At 68.5% G+C, this 25,283-nt stretch overlaps 10 protein-coding genes across 10 annotated transcripts; 5 read left to right on the forward strand and 5 right to left on the reverse strand.

The window, feature by feature from the left end:
* Window positions 1-97: 97 nt before the first annotated feature.
* On the reverse strand, window positions 98-1,436 carry RHOBADRAFT_65366 (uncharacterized protein). The gene is made up of 8 exons (XM_018418691.1): window positions 1,403-1,436; window positions 1,219-1,297; window positions 1,072-1,135; window positions 955-968; window positions 765-871; window positions 582-643; window positions 386-451; window positions 98-292 (listed from the first exon to the last, which is right to left on the reverse strand). The coding sequence occupies exons 1-8, from the start codon at window positions 1,405-1,407 to the stop codon at window positions 189-191; spliced, it is 501 nt and encodes a 166-aa protein (XP_018269670.1). The 5' UTR covers window positions 1,408-1,436; the 3' UTR covers window positions 98-188.
* A 421-nt stretch (window positions 1,437-1,857) lies between these two features.
* Window positions 1,858-2,370, reverse strand: RHOBADRAFT_16578 (uncharacterized protein; the record flags this gene model as incomplete). The annotated part of the gene is made up of 2 exons (XM_018412325.1): window positions 1,858-1,919; window positions 2,010-2,370. Coding segments are annotated over 2 exons (423 nt in total), but the record flags the coding sequence as incomplete, so codon positions are not given.
* Window positions 2,371-3,000: 630 nt separating this feature from the next.
* RHOBADRAFT_5579 (uncharacterized protein) lies at window positions 3,001-3,954 on the forward strand (the record flags this gene model as incomplete). The annotated part of the gene is made up of 4 exons (XM_018418015.1): window positions 3,001-3,269; window positions 3,412-3,543; window positions 3,670-3,763; window positions 3,826-3,954. Coding segments are annotated over 4 exons (624 nt in total), but the record flags the coding sequence as incomplete, so codon positions are not given.
* A 3,130-nt stretch (window positions 3,955-7,084) lies between these two features.
* RHOBADRAFT_45585 (uncharacterized protein) lies at window positions 7,085-7,807 on the forward strand (the record flags this gene model as incomplete). The annotated part of the gene is made up of 2 exons (XM_018414633.1): window positions 7,085-7,523; window positions 7,590-7,807. 2 exons carry the CDS (start codon window positions 7,085-7,087, stop codon window positions 7,805-7,807), a joined length of 657 nt encoding a protein of 218 aa, XP_018269673.1.
* A 292-nt stretch (window positions 7,808-8,099) lies between these two features.
* On the reverse strand, window positions 8,100-9,953 carry RHOBADRAFT_54823 (uncharacterized protein; the record flags this gene model as incomplete). The annotated part of the gene is made up of 5 exons (XM_018417519.1): window positions 8,100-8,367; window positions 8,458-8,565; window positions 8,680-8,963; window positions 9,036-9,144; window positions 9,223-9,953. The coding sequence occupies 5 exons, from the start codon at window positions 9,951-9,953 to the stop codon at window positions 8,100-8,102; spliced, it is 1,500 nt and encodes a 499-aa protein (XP_018269674.1).
* Window positions 9,954-11,384: 1,431 nt separating this feature from the next.
* Window positions 11,385-12,667, forward strand: RHOBADRAFT_32077 (uncharacterized protein; the record flags this gene model as incomplete). The annotated part of the gene is made up of 6 exons (XM_018413011.1): window positions 11,385-11,584; window positions 11,812-11,899; window positions 12,023-12,220; window positions 12,298-12,372; window positions 12,442-12,531; window positions 12,599-12,667. 6 exons carry the CDS (start codon window positions 11,385-11,387, stop codon window positions 12,665-12,667), a joined length of 720 nt encoding a protein of 239 aa, XP_018269675.1.
* A 1,658-nt stretch (window positions 12,668-14,325) lies between these two features.
* Window positions 14,326-18,230, forward strand: RHOBADRAFT_54825 (uncharacterized protein; the record flags this gene model as incomplete). The annotated part of the gene is made up of 4 exons (XM_018417520.1): window positions 14,326-15,111; window positions 15,192-16,211; window positions 16,320-16,644; window positions 16,733-18,230. The coding sequence occupies 4 exons, from the start codon at window positions 14,326-14,328 to the stop codon at window positions 17,959-17,961; spliced, it is 3,360 nt and encodes a 1,119-aa protein (XP_018269676.1). The 3' UTR covers window positions 17,962-18,230.
* A 263-nt stretch (window positions 18,231-18,493) lies between these two features.
* Window positions 18,494-21,554, forward strand: RHOBADRAFT_54826 (uncharacterized protein; the record flags this gene model as incomplete). Its single annotated transcript, XM_018417521.1, has 6 exons — window positions 18,494-18,611; window positions 18,676-19,639; window positions 19,717-19,824; window positions 19,934-21,151; window positions 21,276-21,352; window positions 21,440-21,554. The coding sequence occupies 6 exons, from the start codon at window positions 18,494-18,496 to the stop codon at window positions 21,496-21,498; spliced, it is 2,544 nt and encodes an 847-aa protein (XP_018269677.1). The 3' UTR covers window positions 21,499-21,554.
* A 23-nt stretch (window positions 21,555-21,577) lies between these two features.
* RHOBADRAFT_54827 (uncharacterized protein) lies at window positions 21,578-22,714 on the reverse strand (the record flags this gene model as incomplete). Its single annotated transcript, XM_018417522.1, has 4 exons — window positions 21,578-21,748; window positions 21,884-22,138; window positions 22,247-22,528; window positions 22,654-22,714. 4 exons carry the CDS (start codon window positions 22,712-22,714, stop codon window positions 21,672-21,674), a joined length of 675 nt encoding a protein of 224 aa, XP_018269678.1. The 3' UTR covers window positions 21,578-21,671.
* A 109-nt stretch (window positions 22,715-22,823) lies between these two features.
* RHOBADRAFT_28743 (uncharacterized protein) lies at window positions 22,824-25,262 on the reverse strand. Its single transcript, XM_018412837.1, has 9 exons — window positions 25,216-25,262; window positions 24,644-24,990; window positions 24,551-24,582; window positions 24,261-24,485; window positions 24,003-24,104; window positions 23,568-23,924; window positions 23,190-23,498; window positions 23,077-23,130; window positions 22,824-23,000 (listed from the first exon to the last, which is right to left on the reverse strand). Exons 1-9 carry the CDS (start codon window positions 25,218-25,220, stop codon window positions 22,872-22,874), a joined length of 1,560 nt encoding a protein of 519 aa, XP_018269679.1. The 5' UTR covers window positions 25,221-25,262; the 3' UTR covers window positions 22,824-22,871.
* Between the last annotated feature and the right edge of the window lie 21 nt (window positions 25,263-25,283).

Here is a 25,283-nt window from a genome sequence, read left to right on the forward strand (position 1 = left end):
ACAGCCTTTGCAGCGGAGCGCGTCTCTCCGCTTGGACCCTGCGCTCAGTCAGCTTTCGGCTTCCTCGCTCGCTCTCTCGCTCTCGCACGTCTCGCTGAGCGATCTCGACGTGCTTCTAGTCATTCATGTGCAACTCTACAACGGGCCCTCGCTGCCCAGCAGCACCCCGCCTTGCGTTCGCTCGAGCCTCATTCCTGCGGCTCCTCGCCCTCGACGACCTGCTCGCCGTCGTCGCTCAGCTTGACGTTCTTGGGGCTCTTGAGCGCGTCGGCGATGTACTTGGTGTGTGAACCTTCGAGAGTTGACGGAGAGAGAGAGGGTCAGGTCGATGTGCGAGTGCGAGAAGGGGGAGGGAGAGAGAAAGAGGAGGAAGGAGAGGACGCACCGAACGCGAGGAGCTTGCCCGTTTCTGCGCTGTGCAGCTCGGTGCGCGTAAAGGCGAGCGTCTTGCCTGTGTGAGGGCCGGGAGGAGGCGTCAGGGCCGACTGTCGACATGCAGCGGCCCCTCGCCCTGCCGGAGGAGGCAGGCGAGAACCGCAGGCTCGAGCGGGACGACGCCGATGCGAGGGCGGCCGACGCACCCATGTTGACCACCTCGCTCTCGATGCGGATCTTCTCGCCCAGCTTGGCCCCTCGAACAAACCTGCACGGGTCGACAAGTCAGCTTGGGTTGATGAGGACGGGCTCTTCTTGGGCAGCCGCATCTCTCGCCCGCCGCTAAGCGAGAGGCCGAGAAAGGGCAGCAGAGAAAGGAGCCGACTCACGTCTGGTTCATGTCGGTGCTGACGCCCGTCATGTACATGCCCTTGCTCGCGAGCGCGAGCGAGCCCATCGTGTCGACGAGGGACGCGATCAAGCCGCCGTGGAGACCCTGCGCGTGCGGAAGGGGAGGACGGGTGGGGGAACGGGTCAGGACTCATTCGAGGTGACGAGAGGTGAAAAGAGGGGACGGACGCCGAGGCGGTTGACTGCGCGGGAGGGAGGGAGGGAGGAGGAGGAGGGGCCGCGGCACGACGAGGTCAGCTCGGCCAGGTGTCCCGCACGCACGAGAAGAGGGAGAGAGGGACGTACTCTGTTTCGGCTCGACCGTCATCTCTGCCATGCACCTCCCGGGCTTTGCGTCGACGACGACGAGCTGCGCGCGCACCCGGCCCCACCTCCGTCAGTGGCTCGCCCTCGCACGGCCACGAGAGAGCGAGGGGGGAGAGTGGGACGCACATGACCGAACGCGTTGTGGTCGTGGCCCTGTTGGCGCTGGAAGGCGCGCCAGACGAGCTGCGTGAACCGCTTCGAGGCGCTGCGGTCGAGCGATGAGGGTGCGAGGACGAGAGGCGGCGGGGCGGGGTGGGAAGGGGTGTGTCAGGTCCGTGTTGTGCTGTACGAGCCCATGGACAAGACGCACGACATGGCGACAGAGGCTGAGCGAGGAAGAGTGCGAGGACGAGAGAGTCGACCGGTCCGGTGGCGGGCGACGGCTCGCAACCGGCTCTCGGGCACAAGCGACTCGCTCTCTCGCACAGGACACAGGTCAGGGAGAGGAGAGAGATGTGATTGCCGTTGCGGTGCGACGGAGAGAGAGAGAGAGAGGGGAGAACAAGTACAGGGAGGGCGTGCGGCTCAGAGAGGGGACAGGCGAGCTCGCCCCTCGACACGTGCTATTCTATACACACACACCGTCGTCTTCGACCTCCTTCTGAGCGAGACGAGCGCGCCGGGGGTATCCAGATGCGAGGCGGCTCGTCTCCCCCTCCTCCCTCCCGCTCCGCTCCAGCTCTTGACCTCGCTCGACGACCAGGCCGAACGCAGATCTCGGCAACGTCGACGTCGCCCTTTTTTGAGTTTGACGCGACGAGGCATCTACTCCTGCGAAAGGACGACGCCGACCTTTGCGGGACGGAGGAGGCGCTCCTTGATCATGTCTGCGGGTGGCGAGGACGAGGGGGAGGGAGAGGGGGAGAGCAATCAGTACCACGTCGAATAGAAGAGAGTCGAGGGAAAGGTGGGCGCACAGCCAATCTCCTGGCACTCGAGGACCGAGCCGGGCTCCTTGCCCGGGACCGGGGCCTGGTACAGGGCCTCGTGGCGGTTGGGGTCAAACTGCTCGCCGGTCGGGTCAAAGGCGACGATGCCGTGGCGGCCGAGGACCTTTTCGAGGCCGCGCTTGAGGAGGCCGACGCCCTCGTACAGGCCCTTGAGGTCGGCGTTGTCGGCGGCCGTGACGCGGTCCTCGGGGATCGAGCGCAGGGCGAGGTTGAGGACGTCGATCTCGCTGATGAGGTCCTTGGCGAACGACTGGAGGGCAAAGTCCTTTGCGGCCTGCTTCTCGCGCGCGGCGCGCTTCTGCAGGTTCTCGAAGTCGGCGAGGGTGCGCAGGCGGGCGTCCTGTGGCGTGGGTGGCGCGAGGGGGTCGGTGAGGGTGCGCGACGATGTGCGAGGGCTGTTGAGACGAGGCGATCGAGGAGCAGGAGACGGACCTTGTGCTCTGCGACGGCCTTCTTGTGGTCCTCGAGCTGCTTGTTGAGGTCGGCGAGGGCGGCGTCGTTGCCGTTGACGGCGTTGGGATCGGGGGTAGCGGTGGCCGAGTCGGCAGCAGCGGCTGCGGGCTCCTGGGTTGCGTCTGCGGCGGGTGCGGCCGAGTAGTGGCGGAGAGCGGGGGCGAGGAAAGTCTGGCGGAGGATGGCGGCGGTGGGAGCCGGGCGGGGTGCGGCGGTGCGCAAGGTGCGGAGCGACTGGGTGGCGGTACGGAGCATGGCTCTAGTCGGGGTGCTTGTGACTCTGAGGTAGACGTGGGCAGGAGGAGAGCGAGGTGGTCCGTCGTCGTCGTCGTCGTCGTCGGTCTCTGGACTTGATCTCGCTCATCTCGGCTCGACCCACACCCGCCTAGATGTGAGCACCACCACCCAGAACTACACTCACTCGACTCGACTGACCCTTCAACCACGCAGGCCTCCACCGGCTCACACCCCCGACCCTCGTCGCAGGCCTTCAGCCCCACTCGACCCTCCTCAGCCTCGCCCGCTCCCGCCGCACCTTCAAGACCTCGAGGACGCCCTCACCCGCAAACTCGACGACCTCGACAACTACCAGGTCCCGCAACTCGCATCCTGCCACGGCCCGCTCGCCTTTCACCACGAACTCGCCGCCGCCGTCCGCTCCGAACTCGCTACCTCTCGCAGGGACATCGAGGCACGTCCTCCACCTTCTCCCCCCTCTCTCTCTCGACGTAGTCTGACCCGCGACGACCTTCCACGCAGGAGTTCAAGCTCGAGGTCGACGACCTCGAACGCGCGAGGGACCGCGCTGCCGCAGCTCAACACGTCCACGCCCTCCAGCAGCGCATCGACAGGTCCGTCCCCTCCAACATACTCGTCCATACCTCCCGCTCTGACCCCCCTGCGTGTCGGCCCGCAGCTCGACCAAGCTCTACCGCCAAGCCGTCGTCACCTCGAAGCGCCAGATTGACGCCTACGGCCACCTCGCCGCACGCGATGAGCTCCTCGCGCCCGCCGCCGACTCGTCGGGACGTGCTGCGTCGCCCGGTCCGTATGGCGCACAAGGCGCGAGGGCGAGGAGCCCGCAGCCCAACCAGAGGTGCGTCCGCGCTTCGTCTCCCCCTCTCGCTCTGCCTGCGCGCGAACAACGACTGAAGCCCTCACTCGCGACACGCAGCGCCGACGATGCGCTCATGTCGGCCACGTCGGACGTGACCGAGGGCTTGCGGCGCACGCTCCAGCTCATGCAGCAAGAAGTCGACCGCTCGCTCGTCTCGAACGAGCTCCTCGGTGCGTCTCTCTCTCCCTCTCTTCCTCTCCTGCGCCGTCCAAGTCACTCAAGTACCCCTTCGCCCCGACAGAGTCGCAAACCAAGACGATGGAGCTCACCTCGAACCAGTACTCGACCCTGTCGTCGCTCCTGCACACGTCGCGCGCCCTCATCACGGCCCTCGAGCGCTCGGCCGTCTCGACCGCCTCGTCCTGTTTGGCGCGTTCGCCTTCTTTGCCGCCGTGTGCGCCCACATCTTCAAGAAGCGCGTCATCGACCGCGGCGTGCACGTCCTCGGCGCCGTCGGGTCCGTCGTCGGCGCGGTTGGCCGACGTGCCGGTGCAGCGAGCGCGGGCGCAGCCGTCGTCGACAAGGCGGGCGAGGTCGTCGAGGCGGCTGGCGGCGCCGTCAAGGACGAGGCCAAGGGCGAGATCGCTCGGGCGGCAGCGGCGGCTGGCGCGCTCGCGGGCGCTGCGTGGAGGGGCGCCGAGGCGCTGCGTGCGAGGGCATTCCCGCACGAGGACGCGGGCGAGGAGGGGGGAGAGAACGAGGAGGAGGAGGAGGAGGAGCTCGCGCAGGGGGTCGTGCCCGCTCGCGAGGAGGGCGACTCGCGCGTTCGCGCCGAGCCGGTCCAGCCCTCGGCGTCTCTCGACGTCGACGAGGACGAGGACACCTTTGACGTCTTCCACGACGTGCTCGAGGCCGTCGACGACGACCCTGCCCCGACTGCCGCCGAGCCGCTCCCGATCCCGACCGCCGAGCCAGCCCCCGCACCCGCATCCGCACCCTTGCCCTCGCCCTCGTCCGACCGCTCGCCCGAGCCCACCGCTCAGCTCCCCCTCGCCGACATCCCCACCTCGCACGGCGACAGCGCCGCCGACCCGTCCGACGTCCCGCCTCCAGCTCCGCTCCCGCTCCCGACCCCGGCCGAGGTCGAGCCCGAGACGGTCGCGCTGCGCGAGGAGCGCCCGCCCACGCCGAGCGTCGACGCGCAGGACGCCGTCGCGTTCGAGCCCGTCCCGACGCCCGAGGCGGCGCCCGTCGAGCAGGACGAGCAGGACGAGCTCGCGCACGAGCCCGTCGTCGCCAACGACGACGATGAGCGCGTCTTCCAGCCGCTCGAGCGCCTGCGCCCGACGCGCCCGGACCTCGATGCCCAGCTCGGCGACGTGCAGGGCATCGTCGACGCGCACGCGAGCGGCGCGCACGTCCAGGACGAGGTCGACGAGGTGCTCCCGATCGTCGACGAGGACGCGGCGCTCGAGCTCGACGAGCAGGCGCACGAGACGGCGATCACGGCGCCGGAGCCGTCGGGCATGGCGAGCCCTGTCGAGGAGCAGCAGGACGACGACTCGGGCGCGGCGACGCTCCCGGTCGACGACGACGCGGCCACAGCGCGTCCCGCGCCCGGCCTCGACCTGGCGGCGGCCAAGGAGGCGCAGCACGTCGCCGAGGCGCACGCAGGCGGCGAGGGCGGCACGCGTGTGCCCGAGGCGGACGAGCTGCGCGAGGGCGGCCTGCCGCGACTCGACGTCGACGGCGACGAGCCGGTCGTCGAGGACGAGGACACGCTCGACGAGGTGGAGCTCCCTGTCGACCTCGAGAAGGAGCAGACGGCGTGGGAGCGTGAGGGGGAGCAGGAGGAGGAGCCGGTCGCGGCGGCTGAGCGGGACAAGGAGCAGGTCGACGAGGAGGAGCAGAGCGGCGAGGCGCTCCTCGACGAGATGCTCGAGGCGCAGCTCGGCGGTGTGATCGGCGGCGCAGCGCAACATGTCGTCGGCTCCATGGCGGGCAACGACACTGCCTCGTTCGAGCACGAGCCAGCCGTCGCGCCGCAGCAGGACGAGCCCGCCGCCGTCGCCGACCCAGCGCCGAACGAGGCGGCCGCTCTGCCTCTCGACGAGCCGTTTGCCGCCTTCGACGACTTCCCTCTCGACGACACGACCTCGCTCCCCGAGCCAGCCGCCACCGCCATACCCGAGGACGCGCCCTCGCCCGCCTCGACCGCCGCCACGACCGCCGAGCCGACGCCCGCCGCGTCCGACTCGCCCCTCGACGCCGCCGATGCCCCGCTCCTCACCGCCGAGCCGAACATCTCGGCGGCTCCCGTCGTCTCGAGCGAGCTCGACGACGAGCAGGACGAGGTCGCGCTGCCGCCGGCCGCCGAGGCTGAGGAGTCGGCCGAGCCCGCCCAGGCGTCGAGCACTGGCGCATCTGCCGAGCTCGACGACGACGCGGCGGCCCGAGCGGCGCTCGAGGAGGAGCGCGAGGAGGACGCGCAGCTCGAGGAGGGCTCGAACGCGCTCGAGGACGAGTTCGAGGACGATGAGATCGTCGGCGCGCCGCTTGAGGAGACCGACCTGCCGCTCGTGCGCGACGACCAGGGCGACGACGACTCGCCGTCGGAGCAGCACGAGCAGGACTCGGCCGACGCCGAGGTCGGCGCCGCCTTCGACGACCTCGACCACGACGAGCCGGCCTTGCCGCTCGACGTCGAGCTTCCTCTGCACGATGTCGCCGAGGAGCACGAGTCGCATGAAGGCGGCGCGTACTCGGACGACGGCGAGGGCGATCGTGAGCTGGAGCTCGAGGAAGACAATCTCGCGTCGCCGAACCAGCTCGAGGCCGACGGCCCGCTCGACCAGGCCGAGCTCGCGCCCGAGGCGTCTGCGCCCCACGACGTCGTCGTCGAGTCGGGCGAGTACGCGCTCGGCGTAGACGAGCTCGACGCCGACATCGCCAACTCGGACGTCGTCTTCCCGGACTCGTCGATCGACGAGGACGACAGCGCCGACTCGGCTTCGTCGCCCTCGTCTTCGCCTGACGACGATGTCGACGACCAAGGCGCCGTGTTCGAGTCGGCCGCCGACGAGGCTGCCGCGGAGCACGTCGGCGAGCAGGCGCCAGCGCCGGGCCACGAGGCGGACGAGGCGCTCCAACGCGCCGAGGACCTCCTCGACGAGCTCGAGTACGATTCCGAGGACGGCGAGGAGTACTATGACGGCGAGGGCGAGGGCGAATGGGAGCGGTTCGAGGGCGAGGAGGAGGGCGAGCCGTACTACGAGGAGGAGGAGGCTCAAGCGCCGGTCGAGAGGGACGAGCTGTAGACGGTCGCGTCTCGCTAAAATGCTCGACTCTCGTCTCACGTCTCGCTACTGGCTTCTTCGCCAAAGAGAGCAGAGAATGGTCGACGTCTAGCCGCACGTGCCCCTGTCCGGCTCGCCGGCTCGTCCTTCCCCACAAGTCGGGCGCGGCTTATCGGCTCGCAAACAGCAGCGTCATCCTCGTCGCTCTCTCCCTCCTCCCTCGCACCACCCACCGCATGCTTCAGCTCAAGACTATCCACGATGCGCGCCGGCACCGCGCACTCCCCTCGGCCCGCCTCGTCGCCCACTCGAACTCGCCCCTCCTCGCCCCGAGACGCGCCGCCCGTGACGGTGCAGCGAGCGGCCCCGGCGGCGGCGGGTGCGGCGCGGCAGCGCGCTCGTGCAGCGGTGCGGCGAGGGCAGGGCCAGGGCAGGGCAGGGCCAAGCTGCTCAAGGTGGCACCGCCGCCGACAGTCGAGGTCGAGGGCCACGTGCGGCAGGAGGACGGGCGCGAGGTGACGTCGCAACCGGCGGCAGCTTTTGATGGGTCGGATGCGAGGGTCGACGAGCATGCTGGACCGGCTGCGATGGCCGATGAAGCGGCAGGACATGCGGCCGCCGCACCTCGAGAGGAAGCAGTTCCTCTCGACGACGCTCCTCGTCGCCGACCAACGCGTGCGTCCCTTCTCTCCCTTTCCTTCTCGCACACTCTTTGAGGTCCCTGACGTATGACACCCACAGGGACAATCTCGCACGACTTTGAGCTGGTTCTCCCCGGCGGCTCGACCGTCGACGGCGGCGTCGACACGCTCGCCGTGTGCTCGCCCGCCGACGAGGACGAGTGGGAGTTCCTCTCGCTCGACCAGGACGACACGGTACTCGCCAAGCCGACGCTCGAGGCCCCAAGCCCCGCCTCGACTGCAGCCGGCGGCGCTCGTCCACCTTCCACCGGCGCATGAGCCCCGTCCTCCTTCTCTCGTCTCGCCTCGTCTCGCCTCGCGCCGTCTCCCAGCGCCTCGTCGTTGTCTCTCTATCGGCATCGCTCGGGCGGTGCCTCTGTGTGATCACCCCTCCCTCGCTGTCGATACCCCCTTTCCCTTCCCTCCTTTCCTCTCGCAAACCCAGAAGTAGCAGCCCTCGAGCCAGTCTTCTAGTGCACGTCTTGGCTTGTATTGTCAACAACAGAGTACCTCCTCGATCCCTCGCTCGCCGCAGAGAGACCCTCGCCCGCGCTGTCCCTCCTCGAGCAGGCTAGACCGACCCGACCCGCTCTCTCCTCCCTGCTCCGCCGCTCGCGCCGACGCCCGGCGCCTCGTCGCGCATCTCGACGAACAGGAAGTACTTGGCCGAGTTCCTCTGGCTGCTCGTGCCCTCGCCGACGGCGCGCGTCCACCCGCCGCCGCCGCCGCTCGCCGACGGCGAAAGGGCCGCCGACCCGGCGTTCGGGAGGTGGTTGAGCGTGAGCGAGGTCCAGTTGCGGGCGGGCGTGATGCCGAGGCTGAACATGCGGTCGAAGAGACTGTGCGGGAGGGCGATGAGGGAACGAGGAGAGGTCAGTGCGCAAGTCAGGGAGGGAAGGGACTGCGAGAGGGGAGAAAGAGGGACGCACTCGGCCACCCAGAGGCGAGCATAGTTCTGGCAGGTCGTGAAAGGAAGGTGGAGCGCCGGCGAGGAGAGGGACGGCTCAAGCGAGCGCAGGCTGCGGTAGATGATGGACCTGCAGGCGACGACCGGACTCTCTCGAGTCAGTGTCCGTCGCCTTCTCGGCCCAGAAGAGTGCCGTGATACACACGTCGTCTCGGCTCGAGAGAAAGGGAGAGAGAGGACGTACGGCTGAGGGGTGCCGAAGCGGAAAGCTGCCGAGAAGGCCGACCGCCACTTCTCGTCGACGAGCCTCGCGCAGCGATACGGCTCGTCGCAGTGCGAGTGACAGCTGTAGTCGCGCAAGATCGACACCTGGCCGAGCTTGAGGAGGCGCTCGAGAAAGTTGGACCGCCGTCGCTCGAGCCGGAGGAGCGTCGTCGGCGACAGGGTGGCCAGGTCCTCGCCGATGCTGTTGTACGCGTCGATGACGTAGCGGGACGCCTCCTTGTACAGCTCGGGGATGCCGTTCTCCTGCGCACTCGGTGCTGCGGTCAGTCACTGGCTCTTGAGACGAGACGAGAGAAAGAGAAGGTCCGGGCGCACCTCGGCGATCTTCATGCACAGGACGGGCCGACCAGCGGCCGAGGGGAGAAGAAACGCGAGACAGGCGTTCATCAGGCTCGGGATGTCGAACTTGAGCGCCATGCGGCTCCTGCAGAAGGTCGCAGGTCAGTACAAGATCGAGAGGAGGATGTCAAGGAGGGAGAGGAGGAGGAAAGGGTGGACGCACAGGTCCTCGACGTTGGTCCAGTCGATGGCGCACTCGAGTCGCGGGTAGATGTGGCACAACAGGTCCTGGAAGCTCGACGCCGTCTCCTCGACGAGCCGTAGGCGGCACTCGAGCCAGTCCTCGCCGTCGTCCTCGTCCTCCGTGTCCTCGACGACGCTCGACGCCGCGAGCGAGATGGTGACGGACGCGGCGGGCGCGCCGAGGAGCGACGCTGTCGACGCCGCGAGCGGGTATTCGGGTAGGTCGAGGACGGGCGTGCGCGAATCGTCGGCGCCGTCGTCGGGGAACGGCAGCGGCTCCGCCGAGTCGTCGCGGTCGGTGCTCGCCGGCGCGGCAAAGCTGTCGCGCTTCGTCGACGCGGCAACGGGCGTTGTGCTGCTCGTCTGCTGCCGCCTCGACGCGACGGGCTCGGTCTCGCGCCAGCCGCCGCTCAGGACGCCCTCGAAGAAGGGCGAGGCGAGGGCGAGCACCTCGCGGTGCGTGTAGAAGGTGGCGCTCTGGACGCGGATCCGGACCGTCCCTCGCAGCGGCGCAAACTTGCTGAAGGTCGGCAGAACCGAGACGAACGGGCGAAAGGCCGCTCGGGGCGAGGTCGAGGGAGGAGGAGGACCGGTCGACGAGGGATGGCCGGCGGCATAGCCTGGCGAACCGAACGCGGCGGTGTCGCTCGACTGAGTCGCAGTCGTCGGCCGGCTAGGCTGGAGCAGGTTGGACGGCGGGTGGCTCTGCATCGTCGAGGTCGGCTCGACGGTGGGGGAGCGAGAGCTGTCGTGGGGCAAGCGCGCCTCGCAGGAGAGCTTGGCGGCAGCTCTGTGGATGGCTGTGCACCGCAGCAGGCGCGGGCTCGCGCTTGAGCTGGGGGAAGCGAGAGGACGACCTCGTCGAGACCCGACTCTCGCCGTTTGTCCTGCCACAGCTCTCGCCTCTCCCGCTAGGGAGCTTCTTGTACCCGCCTCGCTGCGAGATGAGCTCTATGCTCCTTGTGCGCGCCTCGCAGACTCGCCCGCGGCGATGCCTGCTCGAACTTCTCATCTCGAGATGGCGTCTGTCGGCCTCGTACACGCTGGAAGGACCCTCTGCTGGTCTCCAGGCTCTCCTATACGCTGCACAAGGGCCTGGCTCCGGCCTGTGGCTCTCTGGGGCCGCTCGCCTGTCGCTGCCCGCTCGCGCCTCGAGCCTGCTCCCTCTCCTCGGTGCCGCGCTCCGCGAGACCGTACAGTGCTCTTCCGCTGCCCACGAACTGATCATACAGCACTACTGGCGAACGTCGAGCGCGCGTCGCCAAGCGAGACGCAGGTACAGGCGCGCGAGCGGGGCTGCCCAGCTGCGAGGCCGTCTTTCGCTCAGCTGCTCTGCTCAGGCTTGTGTCGGGCAGAACGAGTTGTTCCTCGACGGCGTTGTCGAACTCGTTCCTGAGAGTCGACCGTTGCGCAGAGAGCCCGCTCTGCGAGCGCCGGCACAGCAGAGGACTCTGCCAGCCAGGGCGGACCTTCGAGCAGAGCGGACGCGCCACGACGAGAGCAGTCGCCGCGCGACCGACATTGCCATGAGGCGCAGCCAGTGCGAGAGGCGGGAAACCCTGGCGCCAGAGCGCCATCGCAGCGCGCACGCCGGCAAGTCGCGCGACCGCGCTCGTCCTCCGAGCAAAGAGAGGGGGCCAGGACGCCCGGCAGACGCCGCCACGAGCAGTGCAAGCTCTGTCCAAGCACAATAGGAGAGCCATGAGCGAAAGAGCGGCGCCATAGAGCGAGGCAAGGGTGGCGAAGAGCTGACGCAGAGAAGGTCGACCGGCGGGAGGAGGAGAACGAGAGGCACAGCGGCAGCAGGGGGCGTGGTAGCAGGCTCGGTGGGCAGCTGAGGCCTTCTGCTTAACGATGGCCGAGTCGAATGCCCAGCAAGAGAGGCAGACGAGCGGCGACAAGGGCAAACGCAGCTCGCTCAAGAGGGGGAGAGGCGAGGTCGAACGTCTCCCTCCGTCCGCGCCGCCTTCGCTCAAGCTAGAGTCGTTGCGAGCCAGTCCTGCCCGTCTACTGCCCTACGTCTCGCCTCGCCACCCCTCGCCTCGCCCCACAGCTTGGCCGCCGCCTCGTCGTCCACCGCCTTCCACCTCCCATCACCCGCCTCTCGCCCCGCTTCACCCACCCCTCGAGCAGAGCAGCAGCATGTCTGGACTCGTCCTCCCGACTCGTGGCAACAACCAGGCCAACGGCGGCAACGGCGCGGCGGCAGCGGCAGGAGCAGGAGGACCCGGTGGCGCAGCGGCCGAGGCCGACTCGCAGGACAAGGGCAAGGGCACCGCCCAGGCGGGCGACGAGGCAGGAGCCGTCATCCCGGGCGTCAACGGGATCGTCCCGACGTTGCAGTGAGTCCTCGCAGCCTGCTTCACCGCTTGCTCTGGACCGTGCCGGTGCGGGGGAGGAGGAGGCCTGGTCAGCCGACCTCTCGCGGTACGAATCGCCAGCCTTCGTGCTGCGCAGTGCGGGACAAGGTGCTGGAAGGAGCAGGAGGGAGATGCGCGCATGCCCCGAGCCCCTCCCTTGCCGTTGTGACCTGTGTTGACACGCTCTGTTCCTCTTCGCCGCGCGAAAGGAACATCGTCGCGACCGTCAACCTCGAGTGCAAGCTCGACCTCAAGACGATCGCGCTCCACGCCCGCAACGCCGAGTACAACCCCAAGGTGCGTCCCCCCCTTTCCTCCTCTTCCAGATTCTCGAACTGACTCGCGCTTCTCTTCTTCCCTCTCTCCCTCGCCCACAATCACCTCGACCGCTTTCCTCTCCCTCTCTATCACGACGAGCAGCGTTTCGCGGCGGTCATCATGCGCATTCGCGAGCCCAAGACGACGGCGCTCGTGTTCGCGTCGGGCAAGGTCGTCGTGACGGGCGCCAAGTCGGAGGACGACGCTCGCCTCGCAGCGCGCAAGTTCGCCCGCATCATCATGAAGCTCGGTTTCGAGACCAAGTTCACCGACTTCAAGATCCAGAACATCGTCGGCTCGGTGCGTCCCCTCTCACCGCCTTCTCTCTCTTCCTCGCGCGAGCATTTTCCTGACCCTGCCCGCCGCTTCATCGACAGTGCGACGTCAAGTTCCCGATCCGCCTCGAGGGCCTTGCCTACGGTCACGGCCACTTCAGCTCGTACGAGCCCGAGGTGCGCTCCGCTCTCGTCCTCTCTCATCGCCCGTGCGGAGCCTGATCCTCTCCTCCCTCCTCGACACAGCTGTTCCCGGGCCTTATCTACCGCATGGTCAAGCCCAAGGTCGTCCTGCTCATCTTCGTGTCGGGCAAGATCGTCCTGACAGGCGCCAAGGTGCGTCTCGGTCGCTCTCCCCTCCCTCCCCTCTTGACCGTTCCTGACGGGCTCTCCTTCGACACAGTTCCGCGAGGAGATCTACCAGGCGTTCGCCCAGATCTACCCGGTCCTCAACGAGTACCGCAAGCCGTGATCGAGCTCTCGCATCGACTTGTTCGCCTTGCCGCCGCCCTCGCCCTTCGCAACCGACCGTCATACCCTCGTCGTCCGCCTCTCTCGTCCGCCTATACCTCTCCCCTTCCTCCCTCGCATACGGACTCGTCGCGACCGCACCGCCGACCCGAGCGGGAGAGCGCTTCACTGCTGCTTCCTCCTGCTCGTCGTCGGCGCGCACGCCGCACGAGCCCCACCCGCCAGCCCGAGCTCGCCTCTTTCGCCTGCGCACCCGCAAACCCGATCAAGACCAGAAAACATCCCCAGTCGTTCCCCTTTTCTCTCTCTTCCCCTCGATCTCGTCAAGCTGTACCCTCCCTTCGCGACCCGACTCGCGCTCGCCTTTCGTCCCCCTTGCCCTCTCTCGCGCCCTCGACGTGTTGTACGCGCGCCCCTGTGCCTCTCCCACGATGCCTCTGTGCGCTTTCTAGCCTCTGTACAACGCCGGCGGGGCGAGGAGGAAGGGGAGGACGAAGGCGGGTTCGGCGACGTCGACGAGGGCTGCAACGAGTGCTTGATGTCACATAGAGTGTCGTCCTTGTGTCCAGTGTCGAGCTGCAGCGAGCGAACGAGCAAGCGTTGACGAACGGCTCCGCAGAGAGCGAGTCGAGAGGGCCGAGCGGCTCGAGCGGGAGAGCGAGCGGACTGGGGTACCCGGCGACCGGCCGCCTCGGAGATTGCCCGCACAGTTCTGTTGCCGCACGGACGAGACGAGCGTGCGCGGTGACGAGCCCGAGCCAAGCGAGGCTCGTTCGCGCCGAGGGGCACCAGGCGAGAGGCAGGAGACGCAAGCGAGCGAGAGCTGGCGGGATGCGAGGGCTACGCCGCAGCGAGGATCGGGAGCAGATAGTTTTGAGAGAGCCCTGGCCGGAGCCAGATCCCCGCAGCAGGCGTGTAGCAGGCGTGAGCGTCTGCGACGAGGCGAGAGCTGAGTCAAGCGGCGTGGACGAGCGAGTCGTCGCCAACTCGCTCCGAGCGCGAGTGGATGCCGCAGAGGAGGCGAGAGAGGTGATGATGTGTGCATGGCAGCCTTGTATCGCCCGTATAGCGGCGGCGGGAGGAGCAGGGGGGCAGGGAGAGAGGTGGGTCAGCTCACGCGGGCCGTCGTCGACAGCGACATCGCGGCGTCGAGAAGAGGCGAGAGATGAACGGAGGGGTGCAGGACTCACTTGTCAGGAGCTGGGCGGGCCAGATAAGCGGCTGGTGGTGCTGTGAGGGCGTGCGAGGCGGGCAAAGGCTGGTGACCGAGGGGGGCGAGTCGGTCGTCGTGGGCTCGCTCGCGGCGTCGAGAGGGTGCGAGAGTCTGGCAGGGTGGGTGGAATGGTGGTGCGAGTCGACTGGCGGCAGCTGTGCAGGACCAGAGAGGGCTGGAGGGCCGTACGGGGATTCGAGGGCGGCTTCAAGTGGCGGCGGGCGGGGCGCGCACAGCTTGTCTTCGCTTCTCCTCCTTCCCTCTCTCGCTCGCCCGCGCCGTCGCTGTTGGCTGTGTCCCGCCTCACCCTCGGCTCGGTCTCCTCCCCCTCCTCTCTCCCTCTCCCTCCCCGCCCTTACTCGGCAACGCCCTCGAGTCCTCTTCACTGAGGTACACGCAACAACACCGACCCGCCTCGCCTCGCCTCGTCCAGCCTCGCCCTCATCATGGACGCCGCACCCGAGCACGACGCACCACCGGCACCGGCCCCGCCGCCAACCCTCAAGGGCCCCGACGTCGTCTCGACCTCGTCCCTCCCGACCCCGCCGGCCACCTACGCCGTCGAGCCCGCCGACGCTCCGGCCCCCGATGCACCGCCCGCCCCGCAGCCGCCAGCGACGGCCGACTCGCCTGCGCCCGCCGTCGCTCACGAGCAGCCGCACGACGCTCCGCCCCCGCCCCCGCTGGCGCCCTTGCCCGCGCACCTCGGCCTCCCCGCCAAGCTCGAGCACCGCGACAGCGCGAGCAGCCTCGCCGCTCAGCCGCCGACGCCCGCCCCGGTCGCGCCTGCGCCCGCGCCACCTGCGCCCGCCGTCGAGCCGCACCCTGCGCACGCGCACGACGAGGTCAACGGCGCGATCGAGTCGTTCGTCGAGCACACGGGCGCGCACCCGGGCCTCGGCTCGCACCCGCTGTCGGCCCTCGACGAGCGCGCAGCCAACGGCTACGGCGACGCAGGCGACTCGAACGGCATGTCGTCGGTCGACGTGCTCGCCGACGTCGCCATGGGCGAGGCGGCGCTCGGCCTCGCCGACTTCGCGGCCGGCGCGGGCTCGGGCGACGTCAGCGGCGGGTCGCCGAGCCTGTCGCAGTCGGCCGCGACGGGCGCCATCCCCGAGTCGTCGCCGGCGCTCAAGCGCACCGCAGACGAGGCGGCGTACGGCGAGCAGGGCGGCATGTTGGGCGAGTCGGCCGAGGAGCGCGAGGCGAAGCGGCCCAAGGTCGAGGACGAGGTGCGTCCTTGCTCGCTCTCTGTCTCTCTCGTCCTCTCCCGTATCGCGTACTGAACGCGCACGTCGTCCCGTTCCTGCAGCCGCCGGCGATCCCGACCCCGGCCGTCGAGCAGCCGTCGCCCTATCCCTCGGCCCCGGCGCCTGTTCCCTCGGGCCCCGAGGTCGTCGAGCCGTCACCGGCCCCGTACTCGTCGCTGCCGCCTGCGAGCGCGCCGTCGGCCTCGCCGGCGCCGACGCCCGTCCAGGGCTTTGACCCCTCGGCCTTCACCACGGCGCCCACCTTTGCCTCGTCTGCGCCACCACCTCCTGCGTCCGCACCTGTCGCCGCACCGACCATGTCGCCGTCCGACATGCACCACTACTCGCAGTCGCCGCTCGGCGCTCCTCCTCCCGCCGCCCAGTCGTCGTCCGCCCTTCCTCCCGCCAGCTCGTCGGCGCCGTCGCCCGCCCACTACGGCACGCCCGGCGCGTACGCGCAGCAGCCGCAGCCTCCTGCCGCCGGCGAGCAGCAGCAGCAGCAGCAGCAGCAGCAGCAGCCTCAGCAGCAGGAGGAGCCCGTCGCGTCGACCTCGGCCGCCAAGCCCGATCCCGACGCCGAGGGCTCGCCCGCGCCTGTCGAGCCGGCGCCGATGCACATCATCACCAAGGAGCAGCAGAAGTTCGCCATCAACATGGTGCGCAACCTCAAGCGCAACAAGAACGCGCCGCCGTTCCTCAAGCCCGTCGACGCCGTCGCGCTCCTCGTCCCCGACTACTACAAGATCATCACGCAGCCGATGGACCTCGGCACGGTCGAGGCGCGGCTCCAGGCGACGGGGCGCGGCATGCAGGCGGCGGCCAAGGCGGGGCGCGTGTACGGCCTCGACTACAGCGAGGGCCGTGACGGCGAGGGCAGGTGGGAGGGCTCGAATGCCGGCGAGGACGGCAACGAGCCGTACCGCACCGTCGCCGAGTTCAAGACCGATCTCGACCGCATCTGGGCCAACTGCTTCCGGTACAACGGGCCGCGCGAGAAGAACCCTGTGTCGGGCATGGCGGGCGCCATGGCCGACTCGGCGGAGAAGACGTACCGCGGCATGCCTTTCGCTCCCGCCATCTCTGTGCGTCTCCCTCCCTCTCTCCTCCTCCTGCCCCTCGTCGTCGTCGTCGTCGCGCTAGTCTCGATGCCGTCACTGACGCTCTCGTCCCTCCCTTCCCTCCCCTCGCAGCCTTATCCGCCCAAGTACGTCGAGCCGCCCAAGCCCGCCATGCCGATGCCGCCTCGTCCTGCCGAGAGCTCGCGCCCCAAGCGCGAGATCCACGCGCCGGCCAAGGACCTGCCGTACCTCGAGAGCGCCGGCGTCGACGTGACGGCGGGCGGCATCTACAATCTGGCGGGCCTGCCCGGGTACGGCGGGTCGGGCGCGCCGCAGAAGAAGGTCAAGAGCGCGGCCAAGGTCGCCCAGGAGCAGATGCGCTTCTGCAAGGAGGTCGTCAAGGAGCTCTACAAGAAGGTCCACGAGCAGTACGCCTACCCGTTCTACCACCCTGTCGGTTCGTTCTCTCTCTCTCTCCCCATCTCTCGCACCACCCTTTGTCGACGCCGAGGCCTGACTCTCTCTCCCGTCGTCGCCGTGCCCAGATCTCGCGGCGTACCCGACCTACCTCCAGTTCGTCAAGAAGCCGATGGACCTGTCGCTCGTCCGGTCCAAGGTCGAGCACAACCAGTACCCGTCGCCGCCGTACGAGGCGTTCGAGCGCGACGTGCGCGCCATCTTCCAGAACTGCTACGCGTTCAACCCGCCGCAGACGCCCGTTCACGAGATGGGTCGTCGGCTCGAGACCGTGTTCGAGGCCAAGTGGGCCGAGCGCCCGATCGCGTACGAGGACGACTCGGACGAGGAGGAGGACGGCCTCACGGCCATGGAGCAGCAGCTCAACCTCCTGCAGCAGAACATCGAGCTCATGAAGGCCAACAAGAAGGCGCAGAAGGAGGCCAAGCGCTTCGCCCAGATGCAGGCCCGCATGCACGCCGCACCGCCTCCTCGTCCTCCTCCGCCCCAGAAGAAGCCGGCCCAGCAGCAGCCCTACCTCCCGTACGGCGCGCCGCCGCCGGCTCCGCCTCGGCCCAAGAAGACGCACAGCGGCGGCCCTCGTCCCGGCGGCGCGCCCAAGAAGCCCAAGCGCCGGCGCGACGACGACTCGGACGACTACTACGAGGACGACGGCGGCGCGTACTACGGCGGCGGCTCGGCGTCGACGTCGAGGCGGCACACGGGCGGCGACCTCGGCCACCACCACGGCGGGCACCACCAGCCCGTCATGGAGGAGTACGTCGACTTCGAGATGAAGCGCGAGCTCGCCGTCAAGATCGTCGCGTTCGAGGGCGACCAGCTCGAGGAGGCGATCAACATCATCCGCCGCGGCCGCCCGGACCTCCTCGGCGCCGCCAACCAGGAGATCGAGCTCGACATCGACCAGCTCGACCAGCGCACCCTCCTCGCCCTGTACCGCTACGTGTGCCCCGACTCGCAGCCGGCCGTGCGCGCCGTCGCGGCGGCGCCGCCGCCGCCTCGCGGCAACTCGTCCAAGCCGCCCAAGGGCGGTCCCGGGCGCAACCAGCGCAAGAACCTCGACGAGGAAAAGGAGGCGGCGCGCATCGAGGCGCTCGAGGCGCAGCTCGCCCAGTTTGACAACGCCGGCGGGCCGCCCGGCGGCGACTTGAGCCGGCGCGGGAGCGAGACGGGCCTCGGCGGCGGCGGCGGCGACGGTGCCGTGCCACCGAACGCCGGGGGCGGCGCAGGAGGCGACCAGGCGAGCAGCGACAGCTCGTCGGACGACGGGAGCGACTCGGACTCGGACGAGGAGTGAGCGGCGGCGACGGTGTCTTTTCCCTTTCCTTCTCTTTCCCTTTCTCGCCCCGCTCGGGCACTCTATACCCTCTTCCCCCACTCCCTCTTTACTCTCCCACCCTTTCCTACCCCTCCCCGACCGTACACACCCTCTCCTCCTCGGCGCTTTTGCCTCGTCCAGCCGTGCTTGCTCTCTCTCCCTCCCCCTCCCTCTCCCCCTGTTCGTCTCGTCGATCTGTTGTGCCGATAGCCCCCTCCTGAAACTCGTCGCAGTAGCATTACCTCCCCTTACCCGAGCGCTTCGTCGTCGTCGAGAGCGAGAGCGAGAGCGACGAGGAGGAGCAAGTGAGCGGGACTCTCTCGAGGGTGCGCGCTGTCGTCCCCGTTGCTCTCAGAGCTATTGCGAGACGCACTGTGCAGCACTTCAGCTGACTTGCAAGCCAGGGAGAGAGCCGTGAGGCGGTGCACCGACGGAAGGCGGAGGAGCCGTGCTCGACCTCATCTCTCCGCCACCAACGCGGCTGCTCTACACCTCGAGCCCGCCTCTGGCCATGTCAGACCCACGCTTTGCTCGCTTGCACACCGATCCGCGGTTCGTCCGCCCAAAGGCGAGCAAGACCAAGTTCGTCGTCGACGACCGCTTCAAGCAGCTCTTCGAGGACCAGCAGCGTGCGTCCCTCGCCCTCTAGCTCCGAGCCACTGCCGTCTAAAGCTCACACTCTCTCCCACGCAGCTGCCGGTGCCAAGAAGAGCAAGCTCGCGCGCAAGGTCGACAAGTATGGCCGCCCGCTCGACAAGGAGGCCTCGGTCAACGAGCTCAAGCGCTACTACCGCATGGCCTCGCCCAGTGCCGACGACGCGCAAGTCGGCGAGGAGCAGGCGGGCGAGGACGAGGAGGGCGAGGAGGCGTCGGCGGGCGAGAGCGCCGAGGAGGAGGAGGAGGACGAGCCCGCACGCCCGGGCTTCGTCGACCTCGCTCGTGGCGAGGTCCTCCTCGAGTCGTCGGACGAGGAGGCCGTCTCGGACGCCGAGTCGGACTCGTCGTCGCGCGCCGGCTCGGTGCGGCTTGGCGGTCGCGCCTCTCGTCGTCGCCCGTCGCGCAGCCCTTCCATCGACCTGTCCGAGACCGAGCCGGCGTCCCTCTTCCCCGACGAGGACGACAGCGCCGCCGAGCTCGACGACGACGACGACGACGACGAGGGCGCCGAGCCGAGTCGTCGCCTCGCCATCGTCAACATGGACTGGGACCACCTGCGCGCGTCGGACCTGTACCGCGTCCTCGCGTCGTGCCTGTCGGCGACCGCCGCCTCGATCCAGCAGCGCAAGGAGTACGCCAACGACAACCGCGACGCCGTCAAGATCCCGACCAAGCTCGCGATCGCGCCCGGCCGGCTCAAGAGCCTGCGCATCTACCCGTCCCAGTTCGGCCGCGAGCGCATGGAGCGCGAGGCGGTCGAGGGCCCGCCGGTCGACGTTCTGCGCGCCAAGGTCGCCGAGTCGAGCGACGAGGACGAGGACGACGGCGGCAAGACGCTCAAGCTCGGGAGGAAGGACAAGGGCAAGCAGCGCAGGAGAAGGGCCGACAGCGCCGACGAGGGCGACGACTTTACGACCAACGACCTCATCGACGAGCAGCTCCAGGAGGGCGACGACTACGACACCGAGGCGCTGCGCAAGTACCAGCTCGAGCGGTTGAGGTGCGTCCCCGTCTCGTTCCTTCCGGCTCTCGCCCGCCTCGTCGGCCAGTAGCCTGACTCGTAGGACTCTCTCGCAGGTACTACTACGCCATCGCCACGTTCGACACGGTTGCGTCGGCCAAGCACGTCGTCGAGCAGATCAACGGCACCGAGTTTGAGCGCACGGCCAACATCTTTGACCTCCAGTGCGTCTCCCTCTCTCCCTTCCTCCCTCTTGCCCGACCTCGCTCGCCCAGGTTTCGGTGTCTCTGAACATTGTCACCTCGAATCGGTCCTGACGCTCGTCTACTTCAGGTACGTTCCCGACGACACGTCTTTCGACGACGACCCTGTTCACGACGAGGCGACCGAGGCGTCGATCGCCGCCGAGGGCAACAGCTATACCGGCATCGACTTCCAGACCGACGCGCTGCGCCACTCGAAGGTCAAGCTCACCTGGGACGCCGACGACCCTCACCGCAAGACCAAGCTCGAGACGTACCTCGCCTCGGCGCTCGACCGGTCCAAGCAGAAGGGCGCGACCAAGGGCAAGGCCAAGATCGGCGAGGACGACATCGCGCAGTACCTCGCGTCGTCGTCGGACGAGGACGACGTCGCCGAGAACGGCGAGGACGAACACGACGACTTCTTCGAGGCGGAGGAGCCGACCGCTCCTGCCGCTCCCGCCGCCGCCGCGCCGGCCAAGGCCAAGAAGGAGACCAAGCGCGAGCGGCTGCGGTCGCTGCTCGGCCTCGCAGGCGGCGACGGCGAGTCCGAGGTGACCTGGGACGGCGGCGCCGTCGCCGGCGGCAAGCAGCGCAAGGGCGCCGACGCGGGCATGCAGATCACGTTCGCGCCGGCCCTGTCGGAGCGCAGCGCCAAGCAGCTCGAGTTTGCCGGCGGCGACGAGCGCCAGGAGACGAGCATCGAGGCGTACAAGCGCAAGGAGAAGGAGCGGCGCGAGCGCAAGAAGCTCGAGCGCAGGGCGCGCAACGAGGGCAAGACGGTCGAGGAGCTGCTCGAGGAGGAGGGCATGCGCAAGGGCGCCTCGGGCGCGCCGCTCGAGCCTCGCGAGGGCGACGCCGGGTTCGACGACGACTTTTTCGCCGACGACGGCGAGGACCCGTTCGCGGCGTACGACGACGGCGGCAAGGACAGCGGCGACGAGATCGGCGGCGTCGGTGCGCAGGGCAAGAAGGGCGACAAGCTGTCGAAGAAGGCCAAGCGCGAGCAGCGCGAGGCCGAGGAGAAGGCCAACGCCGAGGAGCACGCCAAGCTCGCGCTTCTCGTCGGCTCGGACGACGAGGACGACGTCGGCGGTGCCGGCGGCGAGGGTGGGCGCCACTTCGACATGCGCAAGATCCTCAAGTCGGAGAAGAACGCCGGCAAGAAGCACAAGGTCAAGGGCAAGGGCAAGAAGGCGCTCGACAAGGACGAGCCCGTCAACGACGAGTTCAAGCTCGACCTCGGCGACGACCGCTTCAAGAGCCTGTACGAGGACTACGACTACGCCGTGGACCCGTCCAACCCTCGGTACGCTCGCCGTCTCTCTCTCCCTCCTCTTCCTCCTCCGCCTTCCATCTTTGGCCCTCCTCCCTCGGCCTCGTCTCGCCGCCCGAGCCTCTCCTGACTCTCTGTCTTTCTCGTTCGTCCACAGGTACCAGAAGTCGCGCAACATGGAGGCGCTCCTCACCGAGGGTCGCAAGCGTCGTGCCGCCAAGACGGACAAGGTCCGTGCGCCGGTCGCGCCCTCAGAGGAGCGGCCTCGCGCCAAGGCGGCGCCCGCACCTGCAGAGAGCGACTCTTTGCGCGCCCTCGCAGAGTCGGTCAAGCGCAAGGCGGGCGATGTCGGCGGGCGGGGCAAGCGCACCAAGGTCTGAGTAGCGCTTTCGAGCTCTCGTGCAACATGCTCTCGCGGCAGCGACTCGTGCCCGTCCCTCGTCCCGAGAGCGCCGATTTGTTCAGACCGAGAGGATCGAGTGATATTGCACCGAGAGACAGATCATGAGAGCGCGAAGAAGAGGAAGGACGGCGCCAGCTATAGAGGTCGCGCTCACTCTCCACCGCCGTCGTCTCCTCCTCCGCCATCATCGTAGCCCTCCTGATACGCATCCTGCTGCGAGTCGTCGACTGCGAGGACGGGCAGGAGGAGGAGAGGGAGAAAAAGAAAGAGGGAGAGAAAGGGAGAGAGAGAAAGAAAGGGTCAGTGCACGACCTTGACAAAGTGGCTCTGCCCGAGAAGAATGGGAGGAAGACGGGGCGCACTCGCGTTCATGACCATCATGCCGCCGAGGAGACCTGCACCTGCGCCGAGCATGCCCGCGCCCATGCCGCCCATGCCGCCGCCGCCGCCCATGCGCCCTCGGCTCTGCATCGGCATCTGCTGCTGCCCGTACATGGGCTGGCCGTACATCGGCTGCTGCATCATCATCGGCTGCTGCTGCTGCGGGTAGCCGCCCTGCATGTAGCCCTGCTGCGGGTACCCGGCGCCGTACGGGGGCTGCTGCTGGTAGCCGTAACCTGGAGGGCGGAAGGGTCAGTCCGCCGTTCTCGATGGCTCGCCGCCTCCTCGCCGCTGTCCTCGCCAAGGGAAGGTACATAGAGAGAGAGAGAGAGAGAGAGACGCACCCTGCTGGGGCTGAGCATAGCCTCCGCCGCCGCCATGGTAGCCTCCGCCCCCACCGCCGGCAGAGTCCCTCGCGCCCGTCGCCTGCTCGTACGCCGGCGGACCCGACTGCCCAGCGCCCGCGTACTGCTGCGAGCTCCTCGACGAGTCCTGGCCCGAGCGGAGAGGAGGTGGCGGCCCTGGTGGAGGAGCGTAGGCGGGTCGGGCCGAGGCGAACACCTCGTCGAGGCTCCAGACGGACTTGGGCGGCGTCGCCTTGGTGTCGACGTAGAAGTTCTGCTGGTCTATGGGCGGTCTGCGAGTCAGTCTGGCTGTCGAGGGAGAGAGGGAGAGAGTCGTCCTCGTCACTCGGGCTGATGAGGTGGAAGGTGGGACGACGGAGGGGGACAGGGACGGCGAGAGGACGCACAGTTGCTGTCCCACTGCTTGATCCACCCATCTGGTAGCGGTCGGTCGTCTGCTGCGCCCATCTCAGCCGTGAGAGAGGTGTTGGCGAGGAGCGAGAGGTCCGCTCAGCCCGGCCGAGGTCCGCTGGCTCACGCACCGCCAGCCAAAGCGCTCCTCTCGACAGATGCAGGACAGCCGTACGCCTCTATTACATCCACACGAAGCTACAAGGGCGACCCTCTAGGCAAAGATGTTTCTCAAAGTGAGGGCCGTCAAGACGACGCTCGAGAAGATGAAGATGGCGTACTGCGCGAGCAGGTACGACGCCAGGATGTCGGCGTTCGACTCGCCGTCCTCGGGCGCAAAGATCTGCGCGGCGGAGCGAGGCAACGTGAGCCCGGAAAGCGCTCGACGACGGGGAAGGAGGAGAGGGACGAGGACGCACGACGGTCAGGGCGCACTGGGTCGTCGCAGTCGGTACGACGGAGAAGAAGATCATCTGCAGGGGCGACAAAGTCAGTACGGGCGAGGAAGGTCCGAGAGGCGAGAGGGACGCACCACAAACTGGAGAACGAGGTTGTCCTTGCTGACGAGGTTCGTGTGGTTGACGAGAGCCTGGACGAACACGTAGCCGATGACGGGAAGGAGGACGACCTTGCAGAGGGCGAGGGCGAAGATGCTGTAGAGCGGGAGCTTGGAGATGGGTCGAGGGATGCGCATGCGGCCGAGGGTCGAGCCGAGGACGAGGAGGCCGAGCGGGACGGACGCGTTGCCGATGAATGCGGCCGTGTCGAGAAGGATGGCGAGTGGTGGGGCGCCGTCGGGCGCCGTCGGGTGCCAGTCGTAGTCCTCGACGGTCGTAAAGAGCTGCAGGAAGGAAGGGCTGCTCGTGAGCTCGACGACGTTGAAGAGGACGAGAGAGAAAGAGAGACGCACAGCCTTGAGCGGCTTGACGAGTGCGCAAATGAGGGCGGTGACGAGCGAGATGGTCGGCGGCGTGAGGAGAGAGAGCGCAAAGCCCTTGACGCCGACGAGCACCCGCAACCACCTCGGCCGCACACGCTCCGCCGCCTCGTGCTCCTCCTCCTCGCCCTGCATCGACAACGCCGCACCGTCCTTCTCGTCGCCCGACAGCTTCTCCTCGATCGCCGCCGCCGAGGTCGACCTCGTCGCCGCGAGCTGCATGTCTTTGCGGTCGAGCTCGTCCGGCGGCTGGGTCCCGACCTCGGTGATCTCCTCGTCCTCGTCGCCGACGGCCGACGTCGCCCGCGACGCCGCGATCGTCTTGAGCCGCTGCTCGGCCGCGACGACGCCGCGCAGGTGCCGCCGGCCGAACGACCCTCGCCGCAGCGTCTCGCTCGCGGGCGTCACGGGCGCGCCGGCGAACTGGCCCGTCACGTCGCTCGGCGACGCGGCATGTGCGGCACCGGCAATCTCGCGGATCGAGGCGGCGTCGTGCGAGCGCGAGGTCGTCTGGCGCCGCAGCGGCGCAAACGTCGGCTGCGCAGCGTCCGCCGCCGCCTTCTCGGCCTCGTCGCGGCCTGCCGCCACACTCGACGCGCCCTGCTCCTCGTCACGGCCCGCCGCCGCCTTGCGCCCTCCTCGACGACGCCGTACGAGCCCGCCGACGTTGCGGCCGATGCCGCGCAGGCTGTGTAGCGGGCTTCTCGCCGCGTGCGCCTCGGCCTCCTCCTCGGACAGGACGCGCGCCGGGTGCGTGTAGTCGCGCTCGATGAGGTGGATGCCCCGCATGGGAAACAGCGTGATGTAGAAGACGAGGATGAAGATGGAGACGTAGGCGATGGCGAGATCGGCGTCTTGCGGGCCCGAGAATGGCGCCGACGCGCAGACAGTCTGCAGGAAAAAGCCTCGTAAGCATGTTTGCGACGAAGGGAGAGCCACACGAGGGCGAGACGCACCTGAACGACGCTCGTCGGCAAGTCGCCCCAGTCTGCGGGAAGGGCAAGGTCAGGGTGCGCCGCGTTACGAGGAAGGGCGAGAGAGGGACGCACTGGACCAGGTTGCGGCGGCGAGCAGGCCCCACCTGAAGTTGCGCGGCGTCGGGCACACGAGGCGGACGATCGTGCCGAGGACGAACGAGATGATCATGTAGACGAGGGCGACGAGGAAGATGGGGCCGATGGCCTGCGCGTTCTCGCCATTGATCGACGGCGTGATCTTGGCGAACAGGAGCGCAGGGAGCGTGACATTGAGGATGACCTGCGATGCTCCTCGGGCGGCAGGAATCGGGAAGAGGCCCTTGCGCGTGAGCCAGACGCCGATACCGACGGGGATGGCGAGTTTGAGTAAAGGCTTGACGGAAAGCCAGATGAGGGCGTTTATAGAAGGGATAGATGAGCTGCAGAGGAAAGACGCGACCGTCGAAGGAGAGGGCGGGCGGGGGAAGCGGGGGAGGGACGGGGAGGAGGAGAGGGAGGAGAAGCAAAGGTTAGTGTGGTCCGGCGTGAGCCCGGGGTGCCTGGCGGGCTATGCGGCCTGTGCGGCGGACAAGATGGCGGCTTGCCTGCCGGCGAGGCTCACCGCCGCGAGGAAGGGTCGCCTGAGAGAGAGAGGGTGGACGCACCTCATGTCGGCGGTTAGGGTCGCTCGGCACGGCGTCTAAGCAGTCTGATAGTTCTTTTGGTCGTGTCT

The sequence above is a fragment of the Rhodotorula graminis genome, assembly GCF_001329695.1.
Source record: "Rhodotorula graminis WP1 unplaced genomic scaffold RHOBAscaffold_10, whole genome shotgun sequence".
NCBI lineage: Eukaryota > Fungi > Basidiomycota > Microbotryomycetes > Sporidiobolales > Sporidiobolaceae > Rhodotorula > Rhodotorula graminis.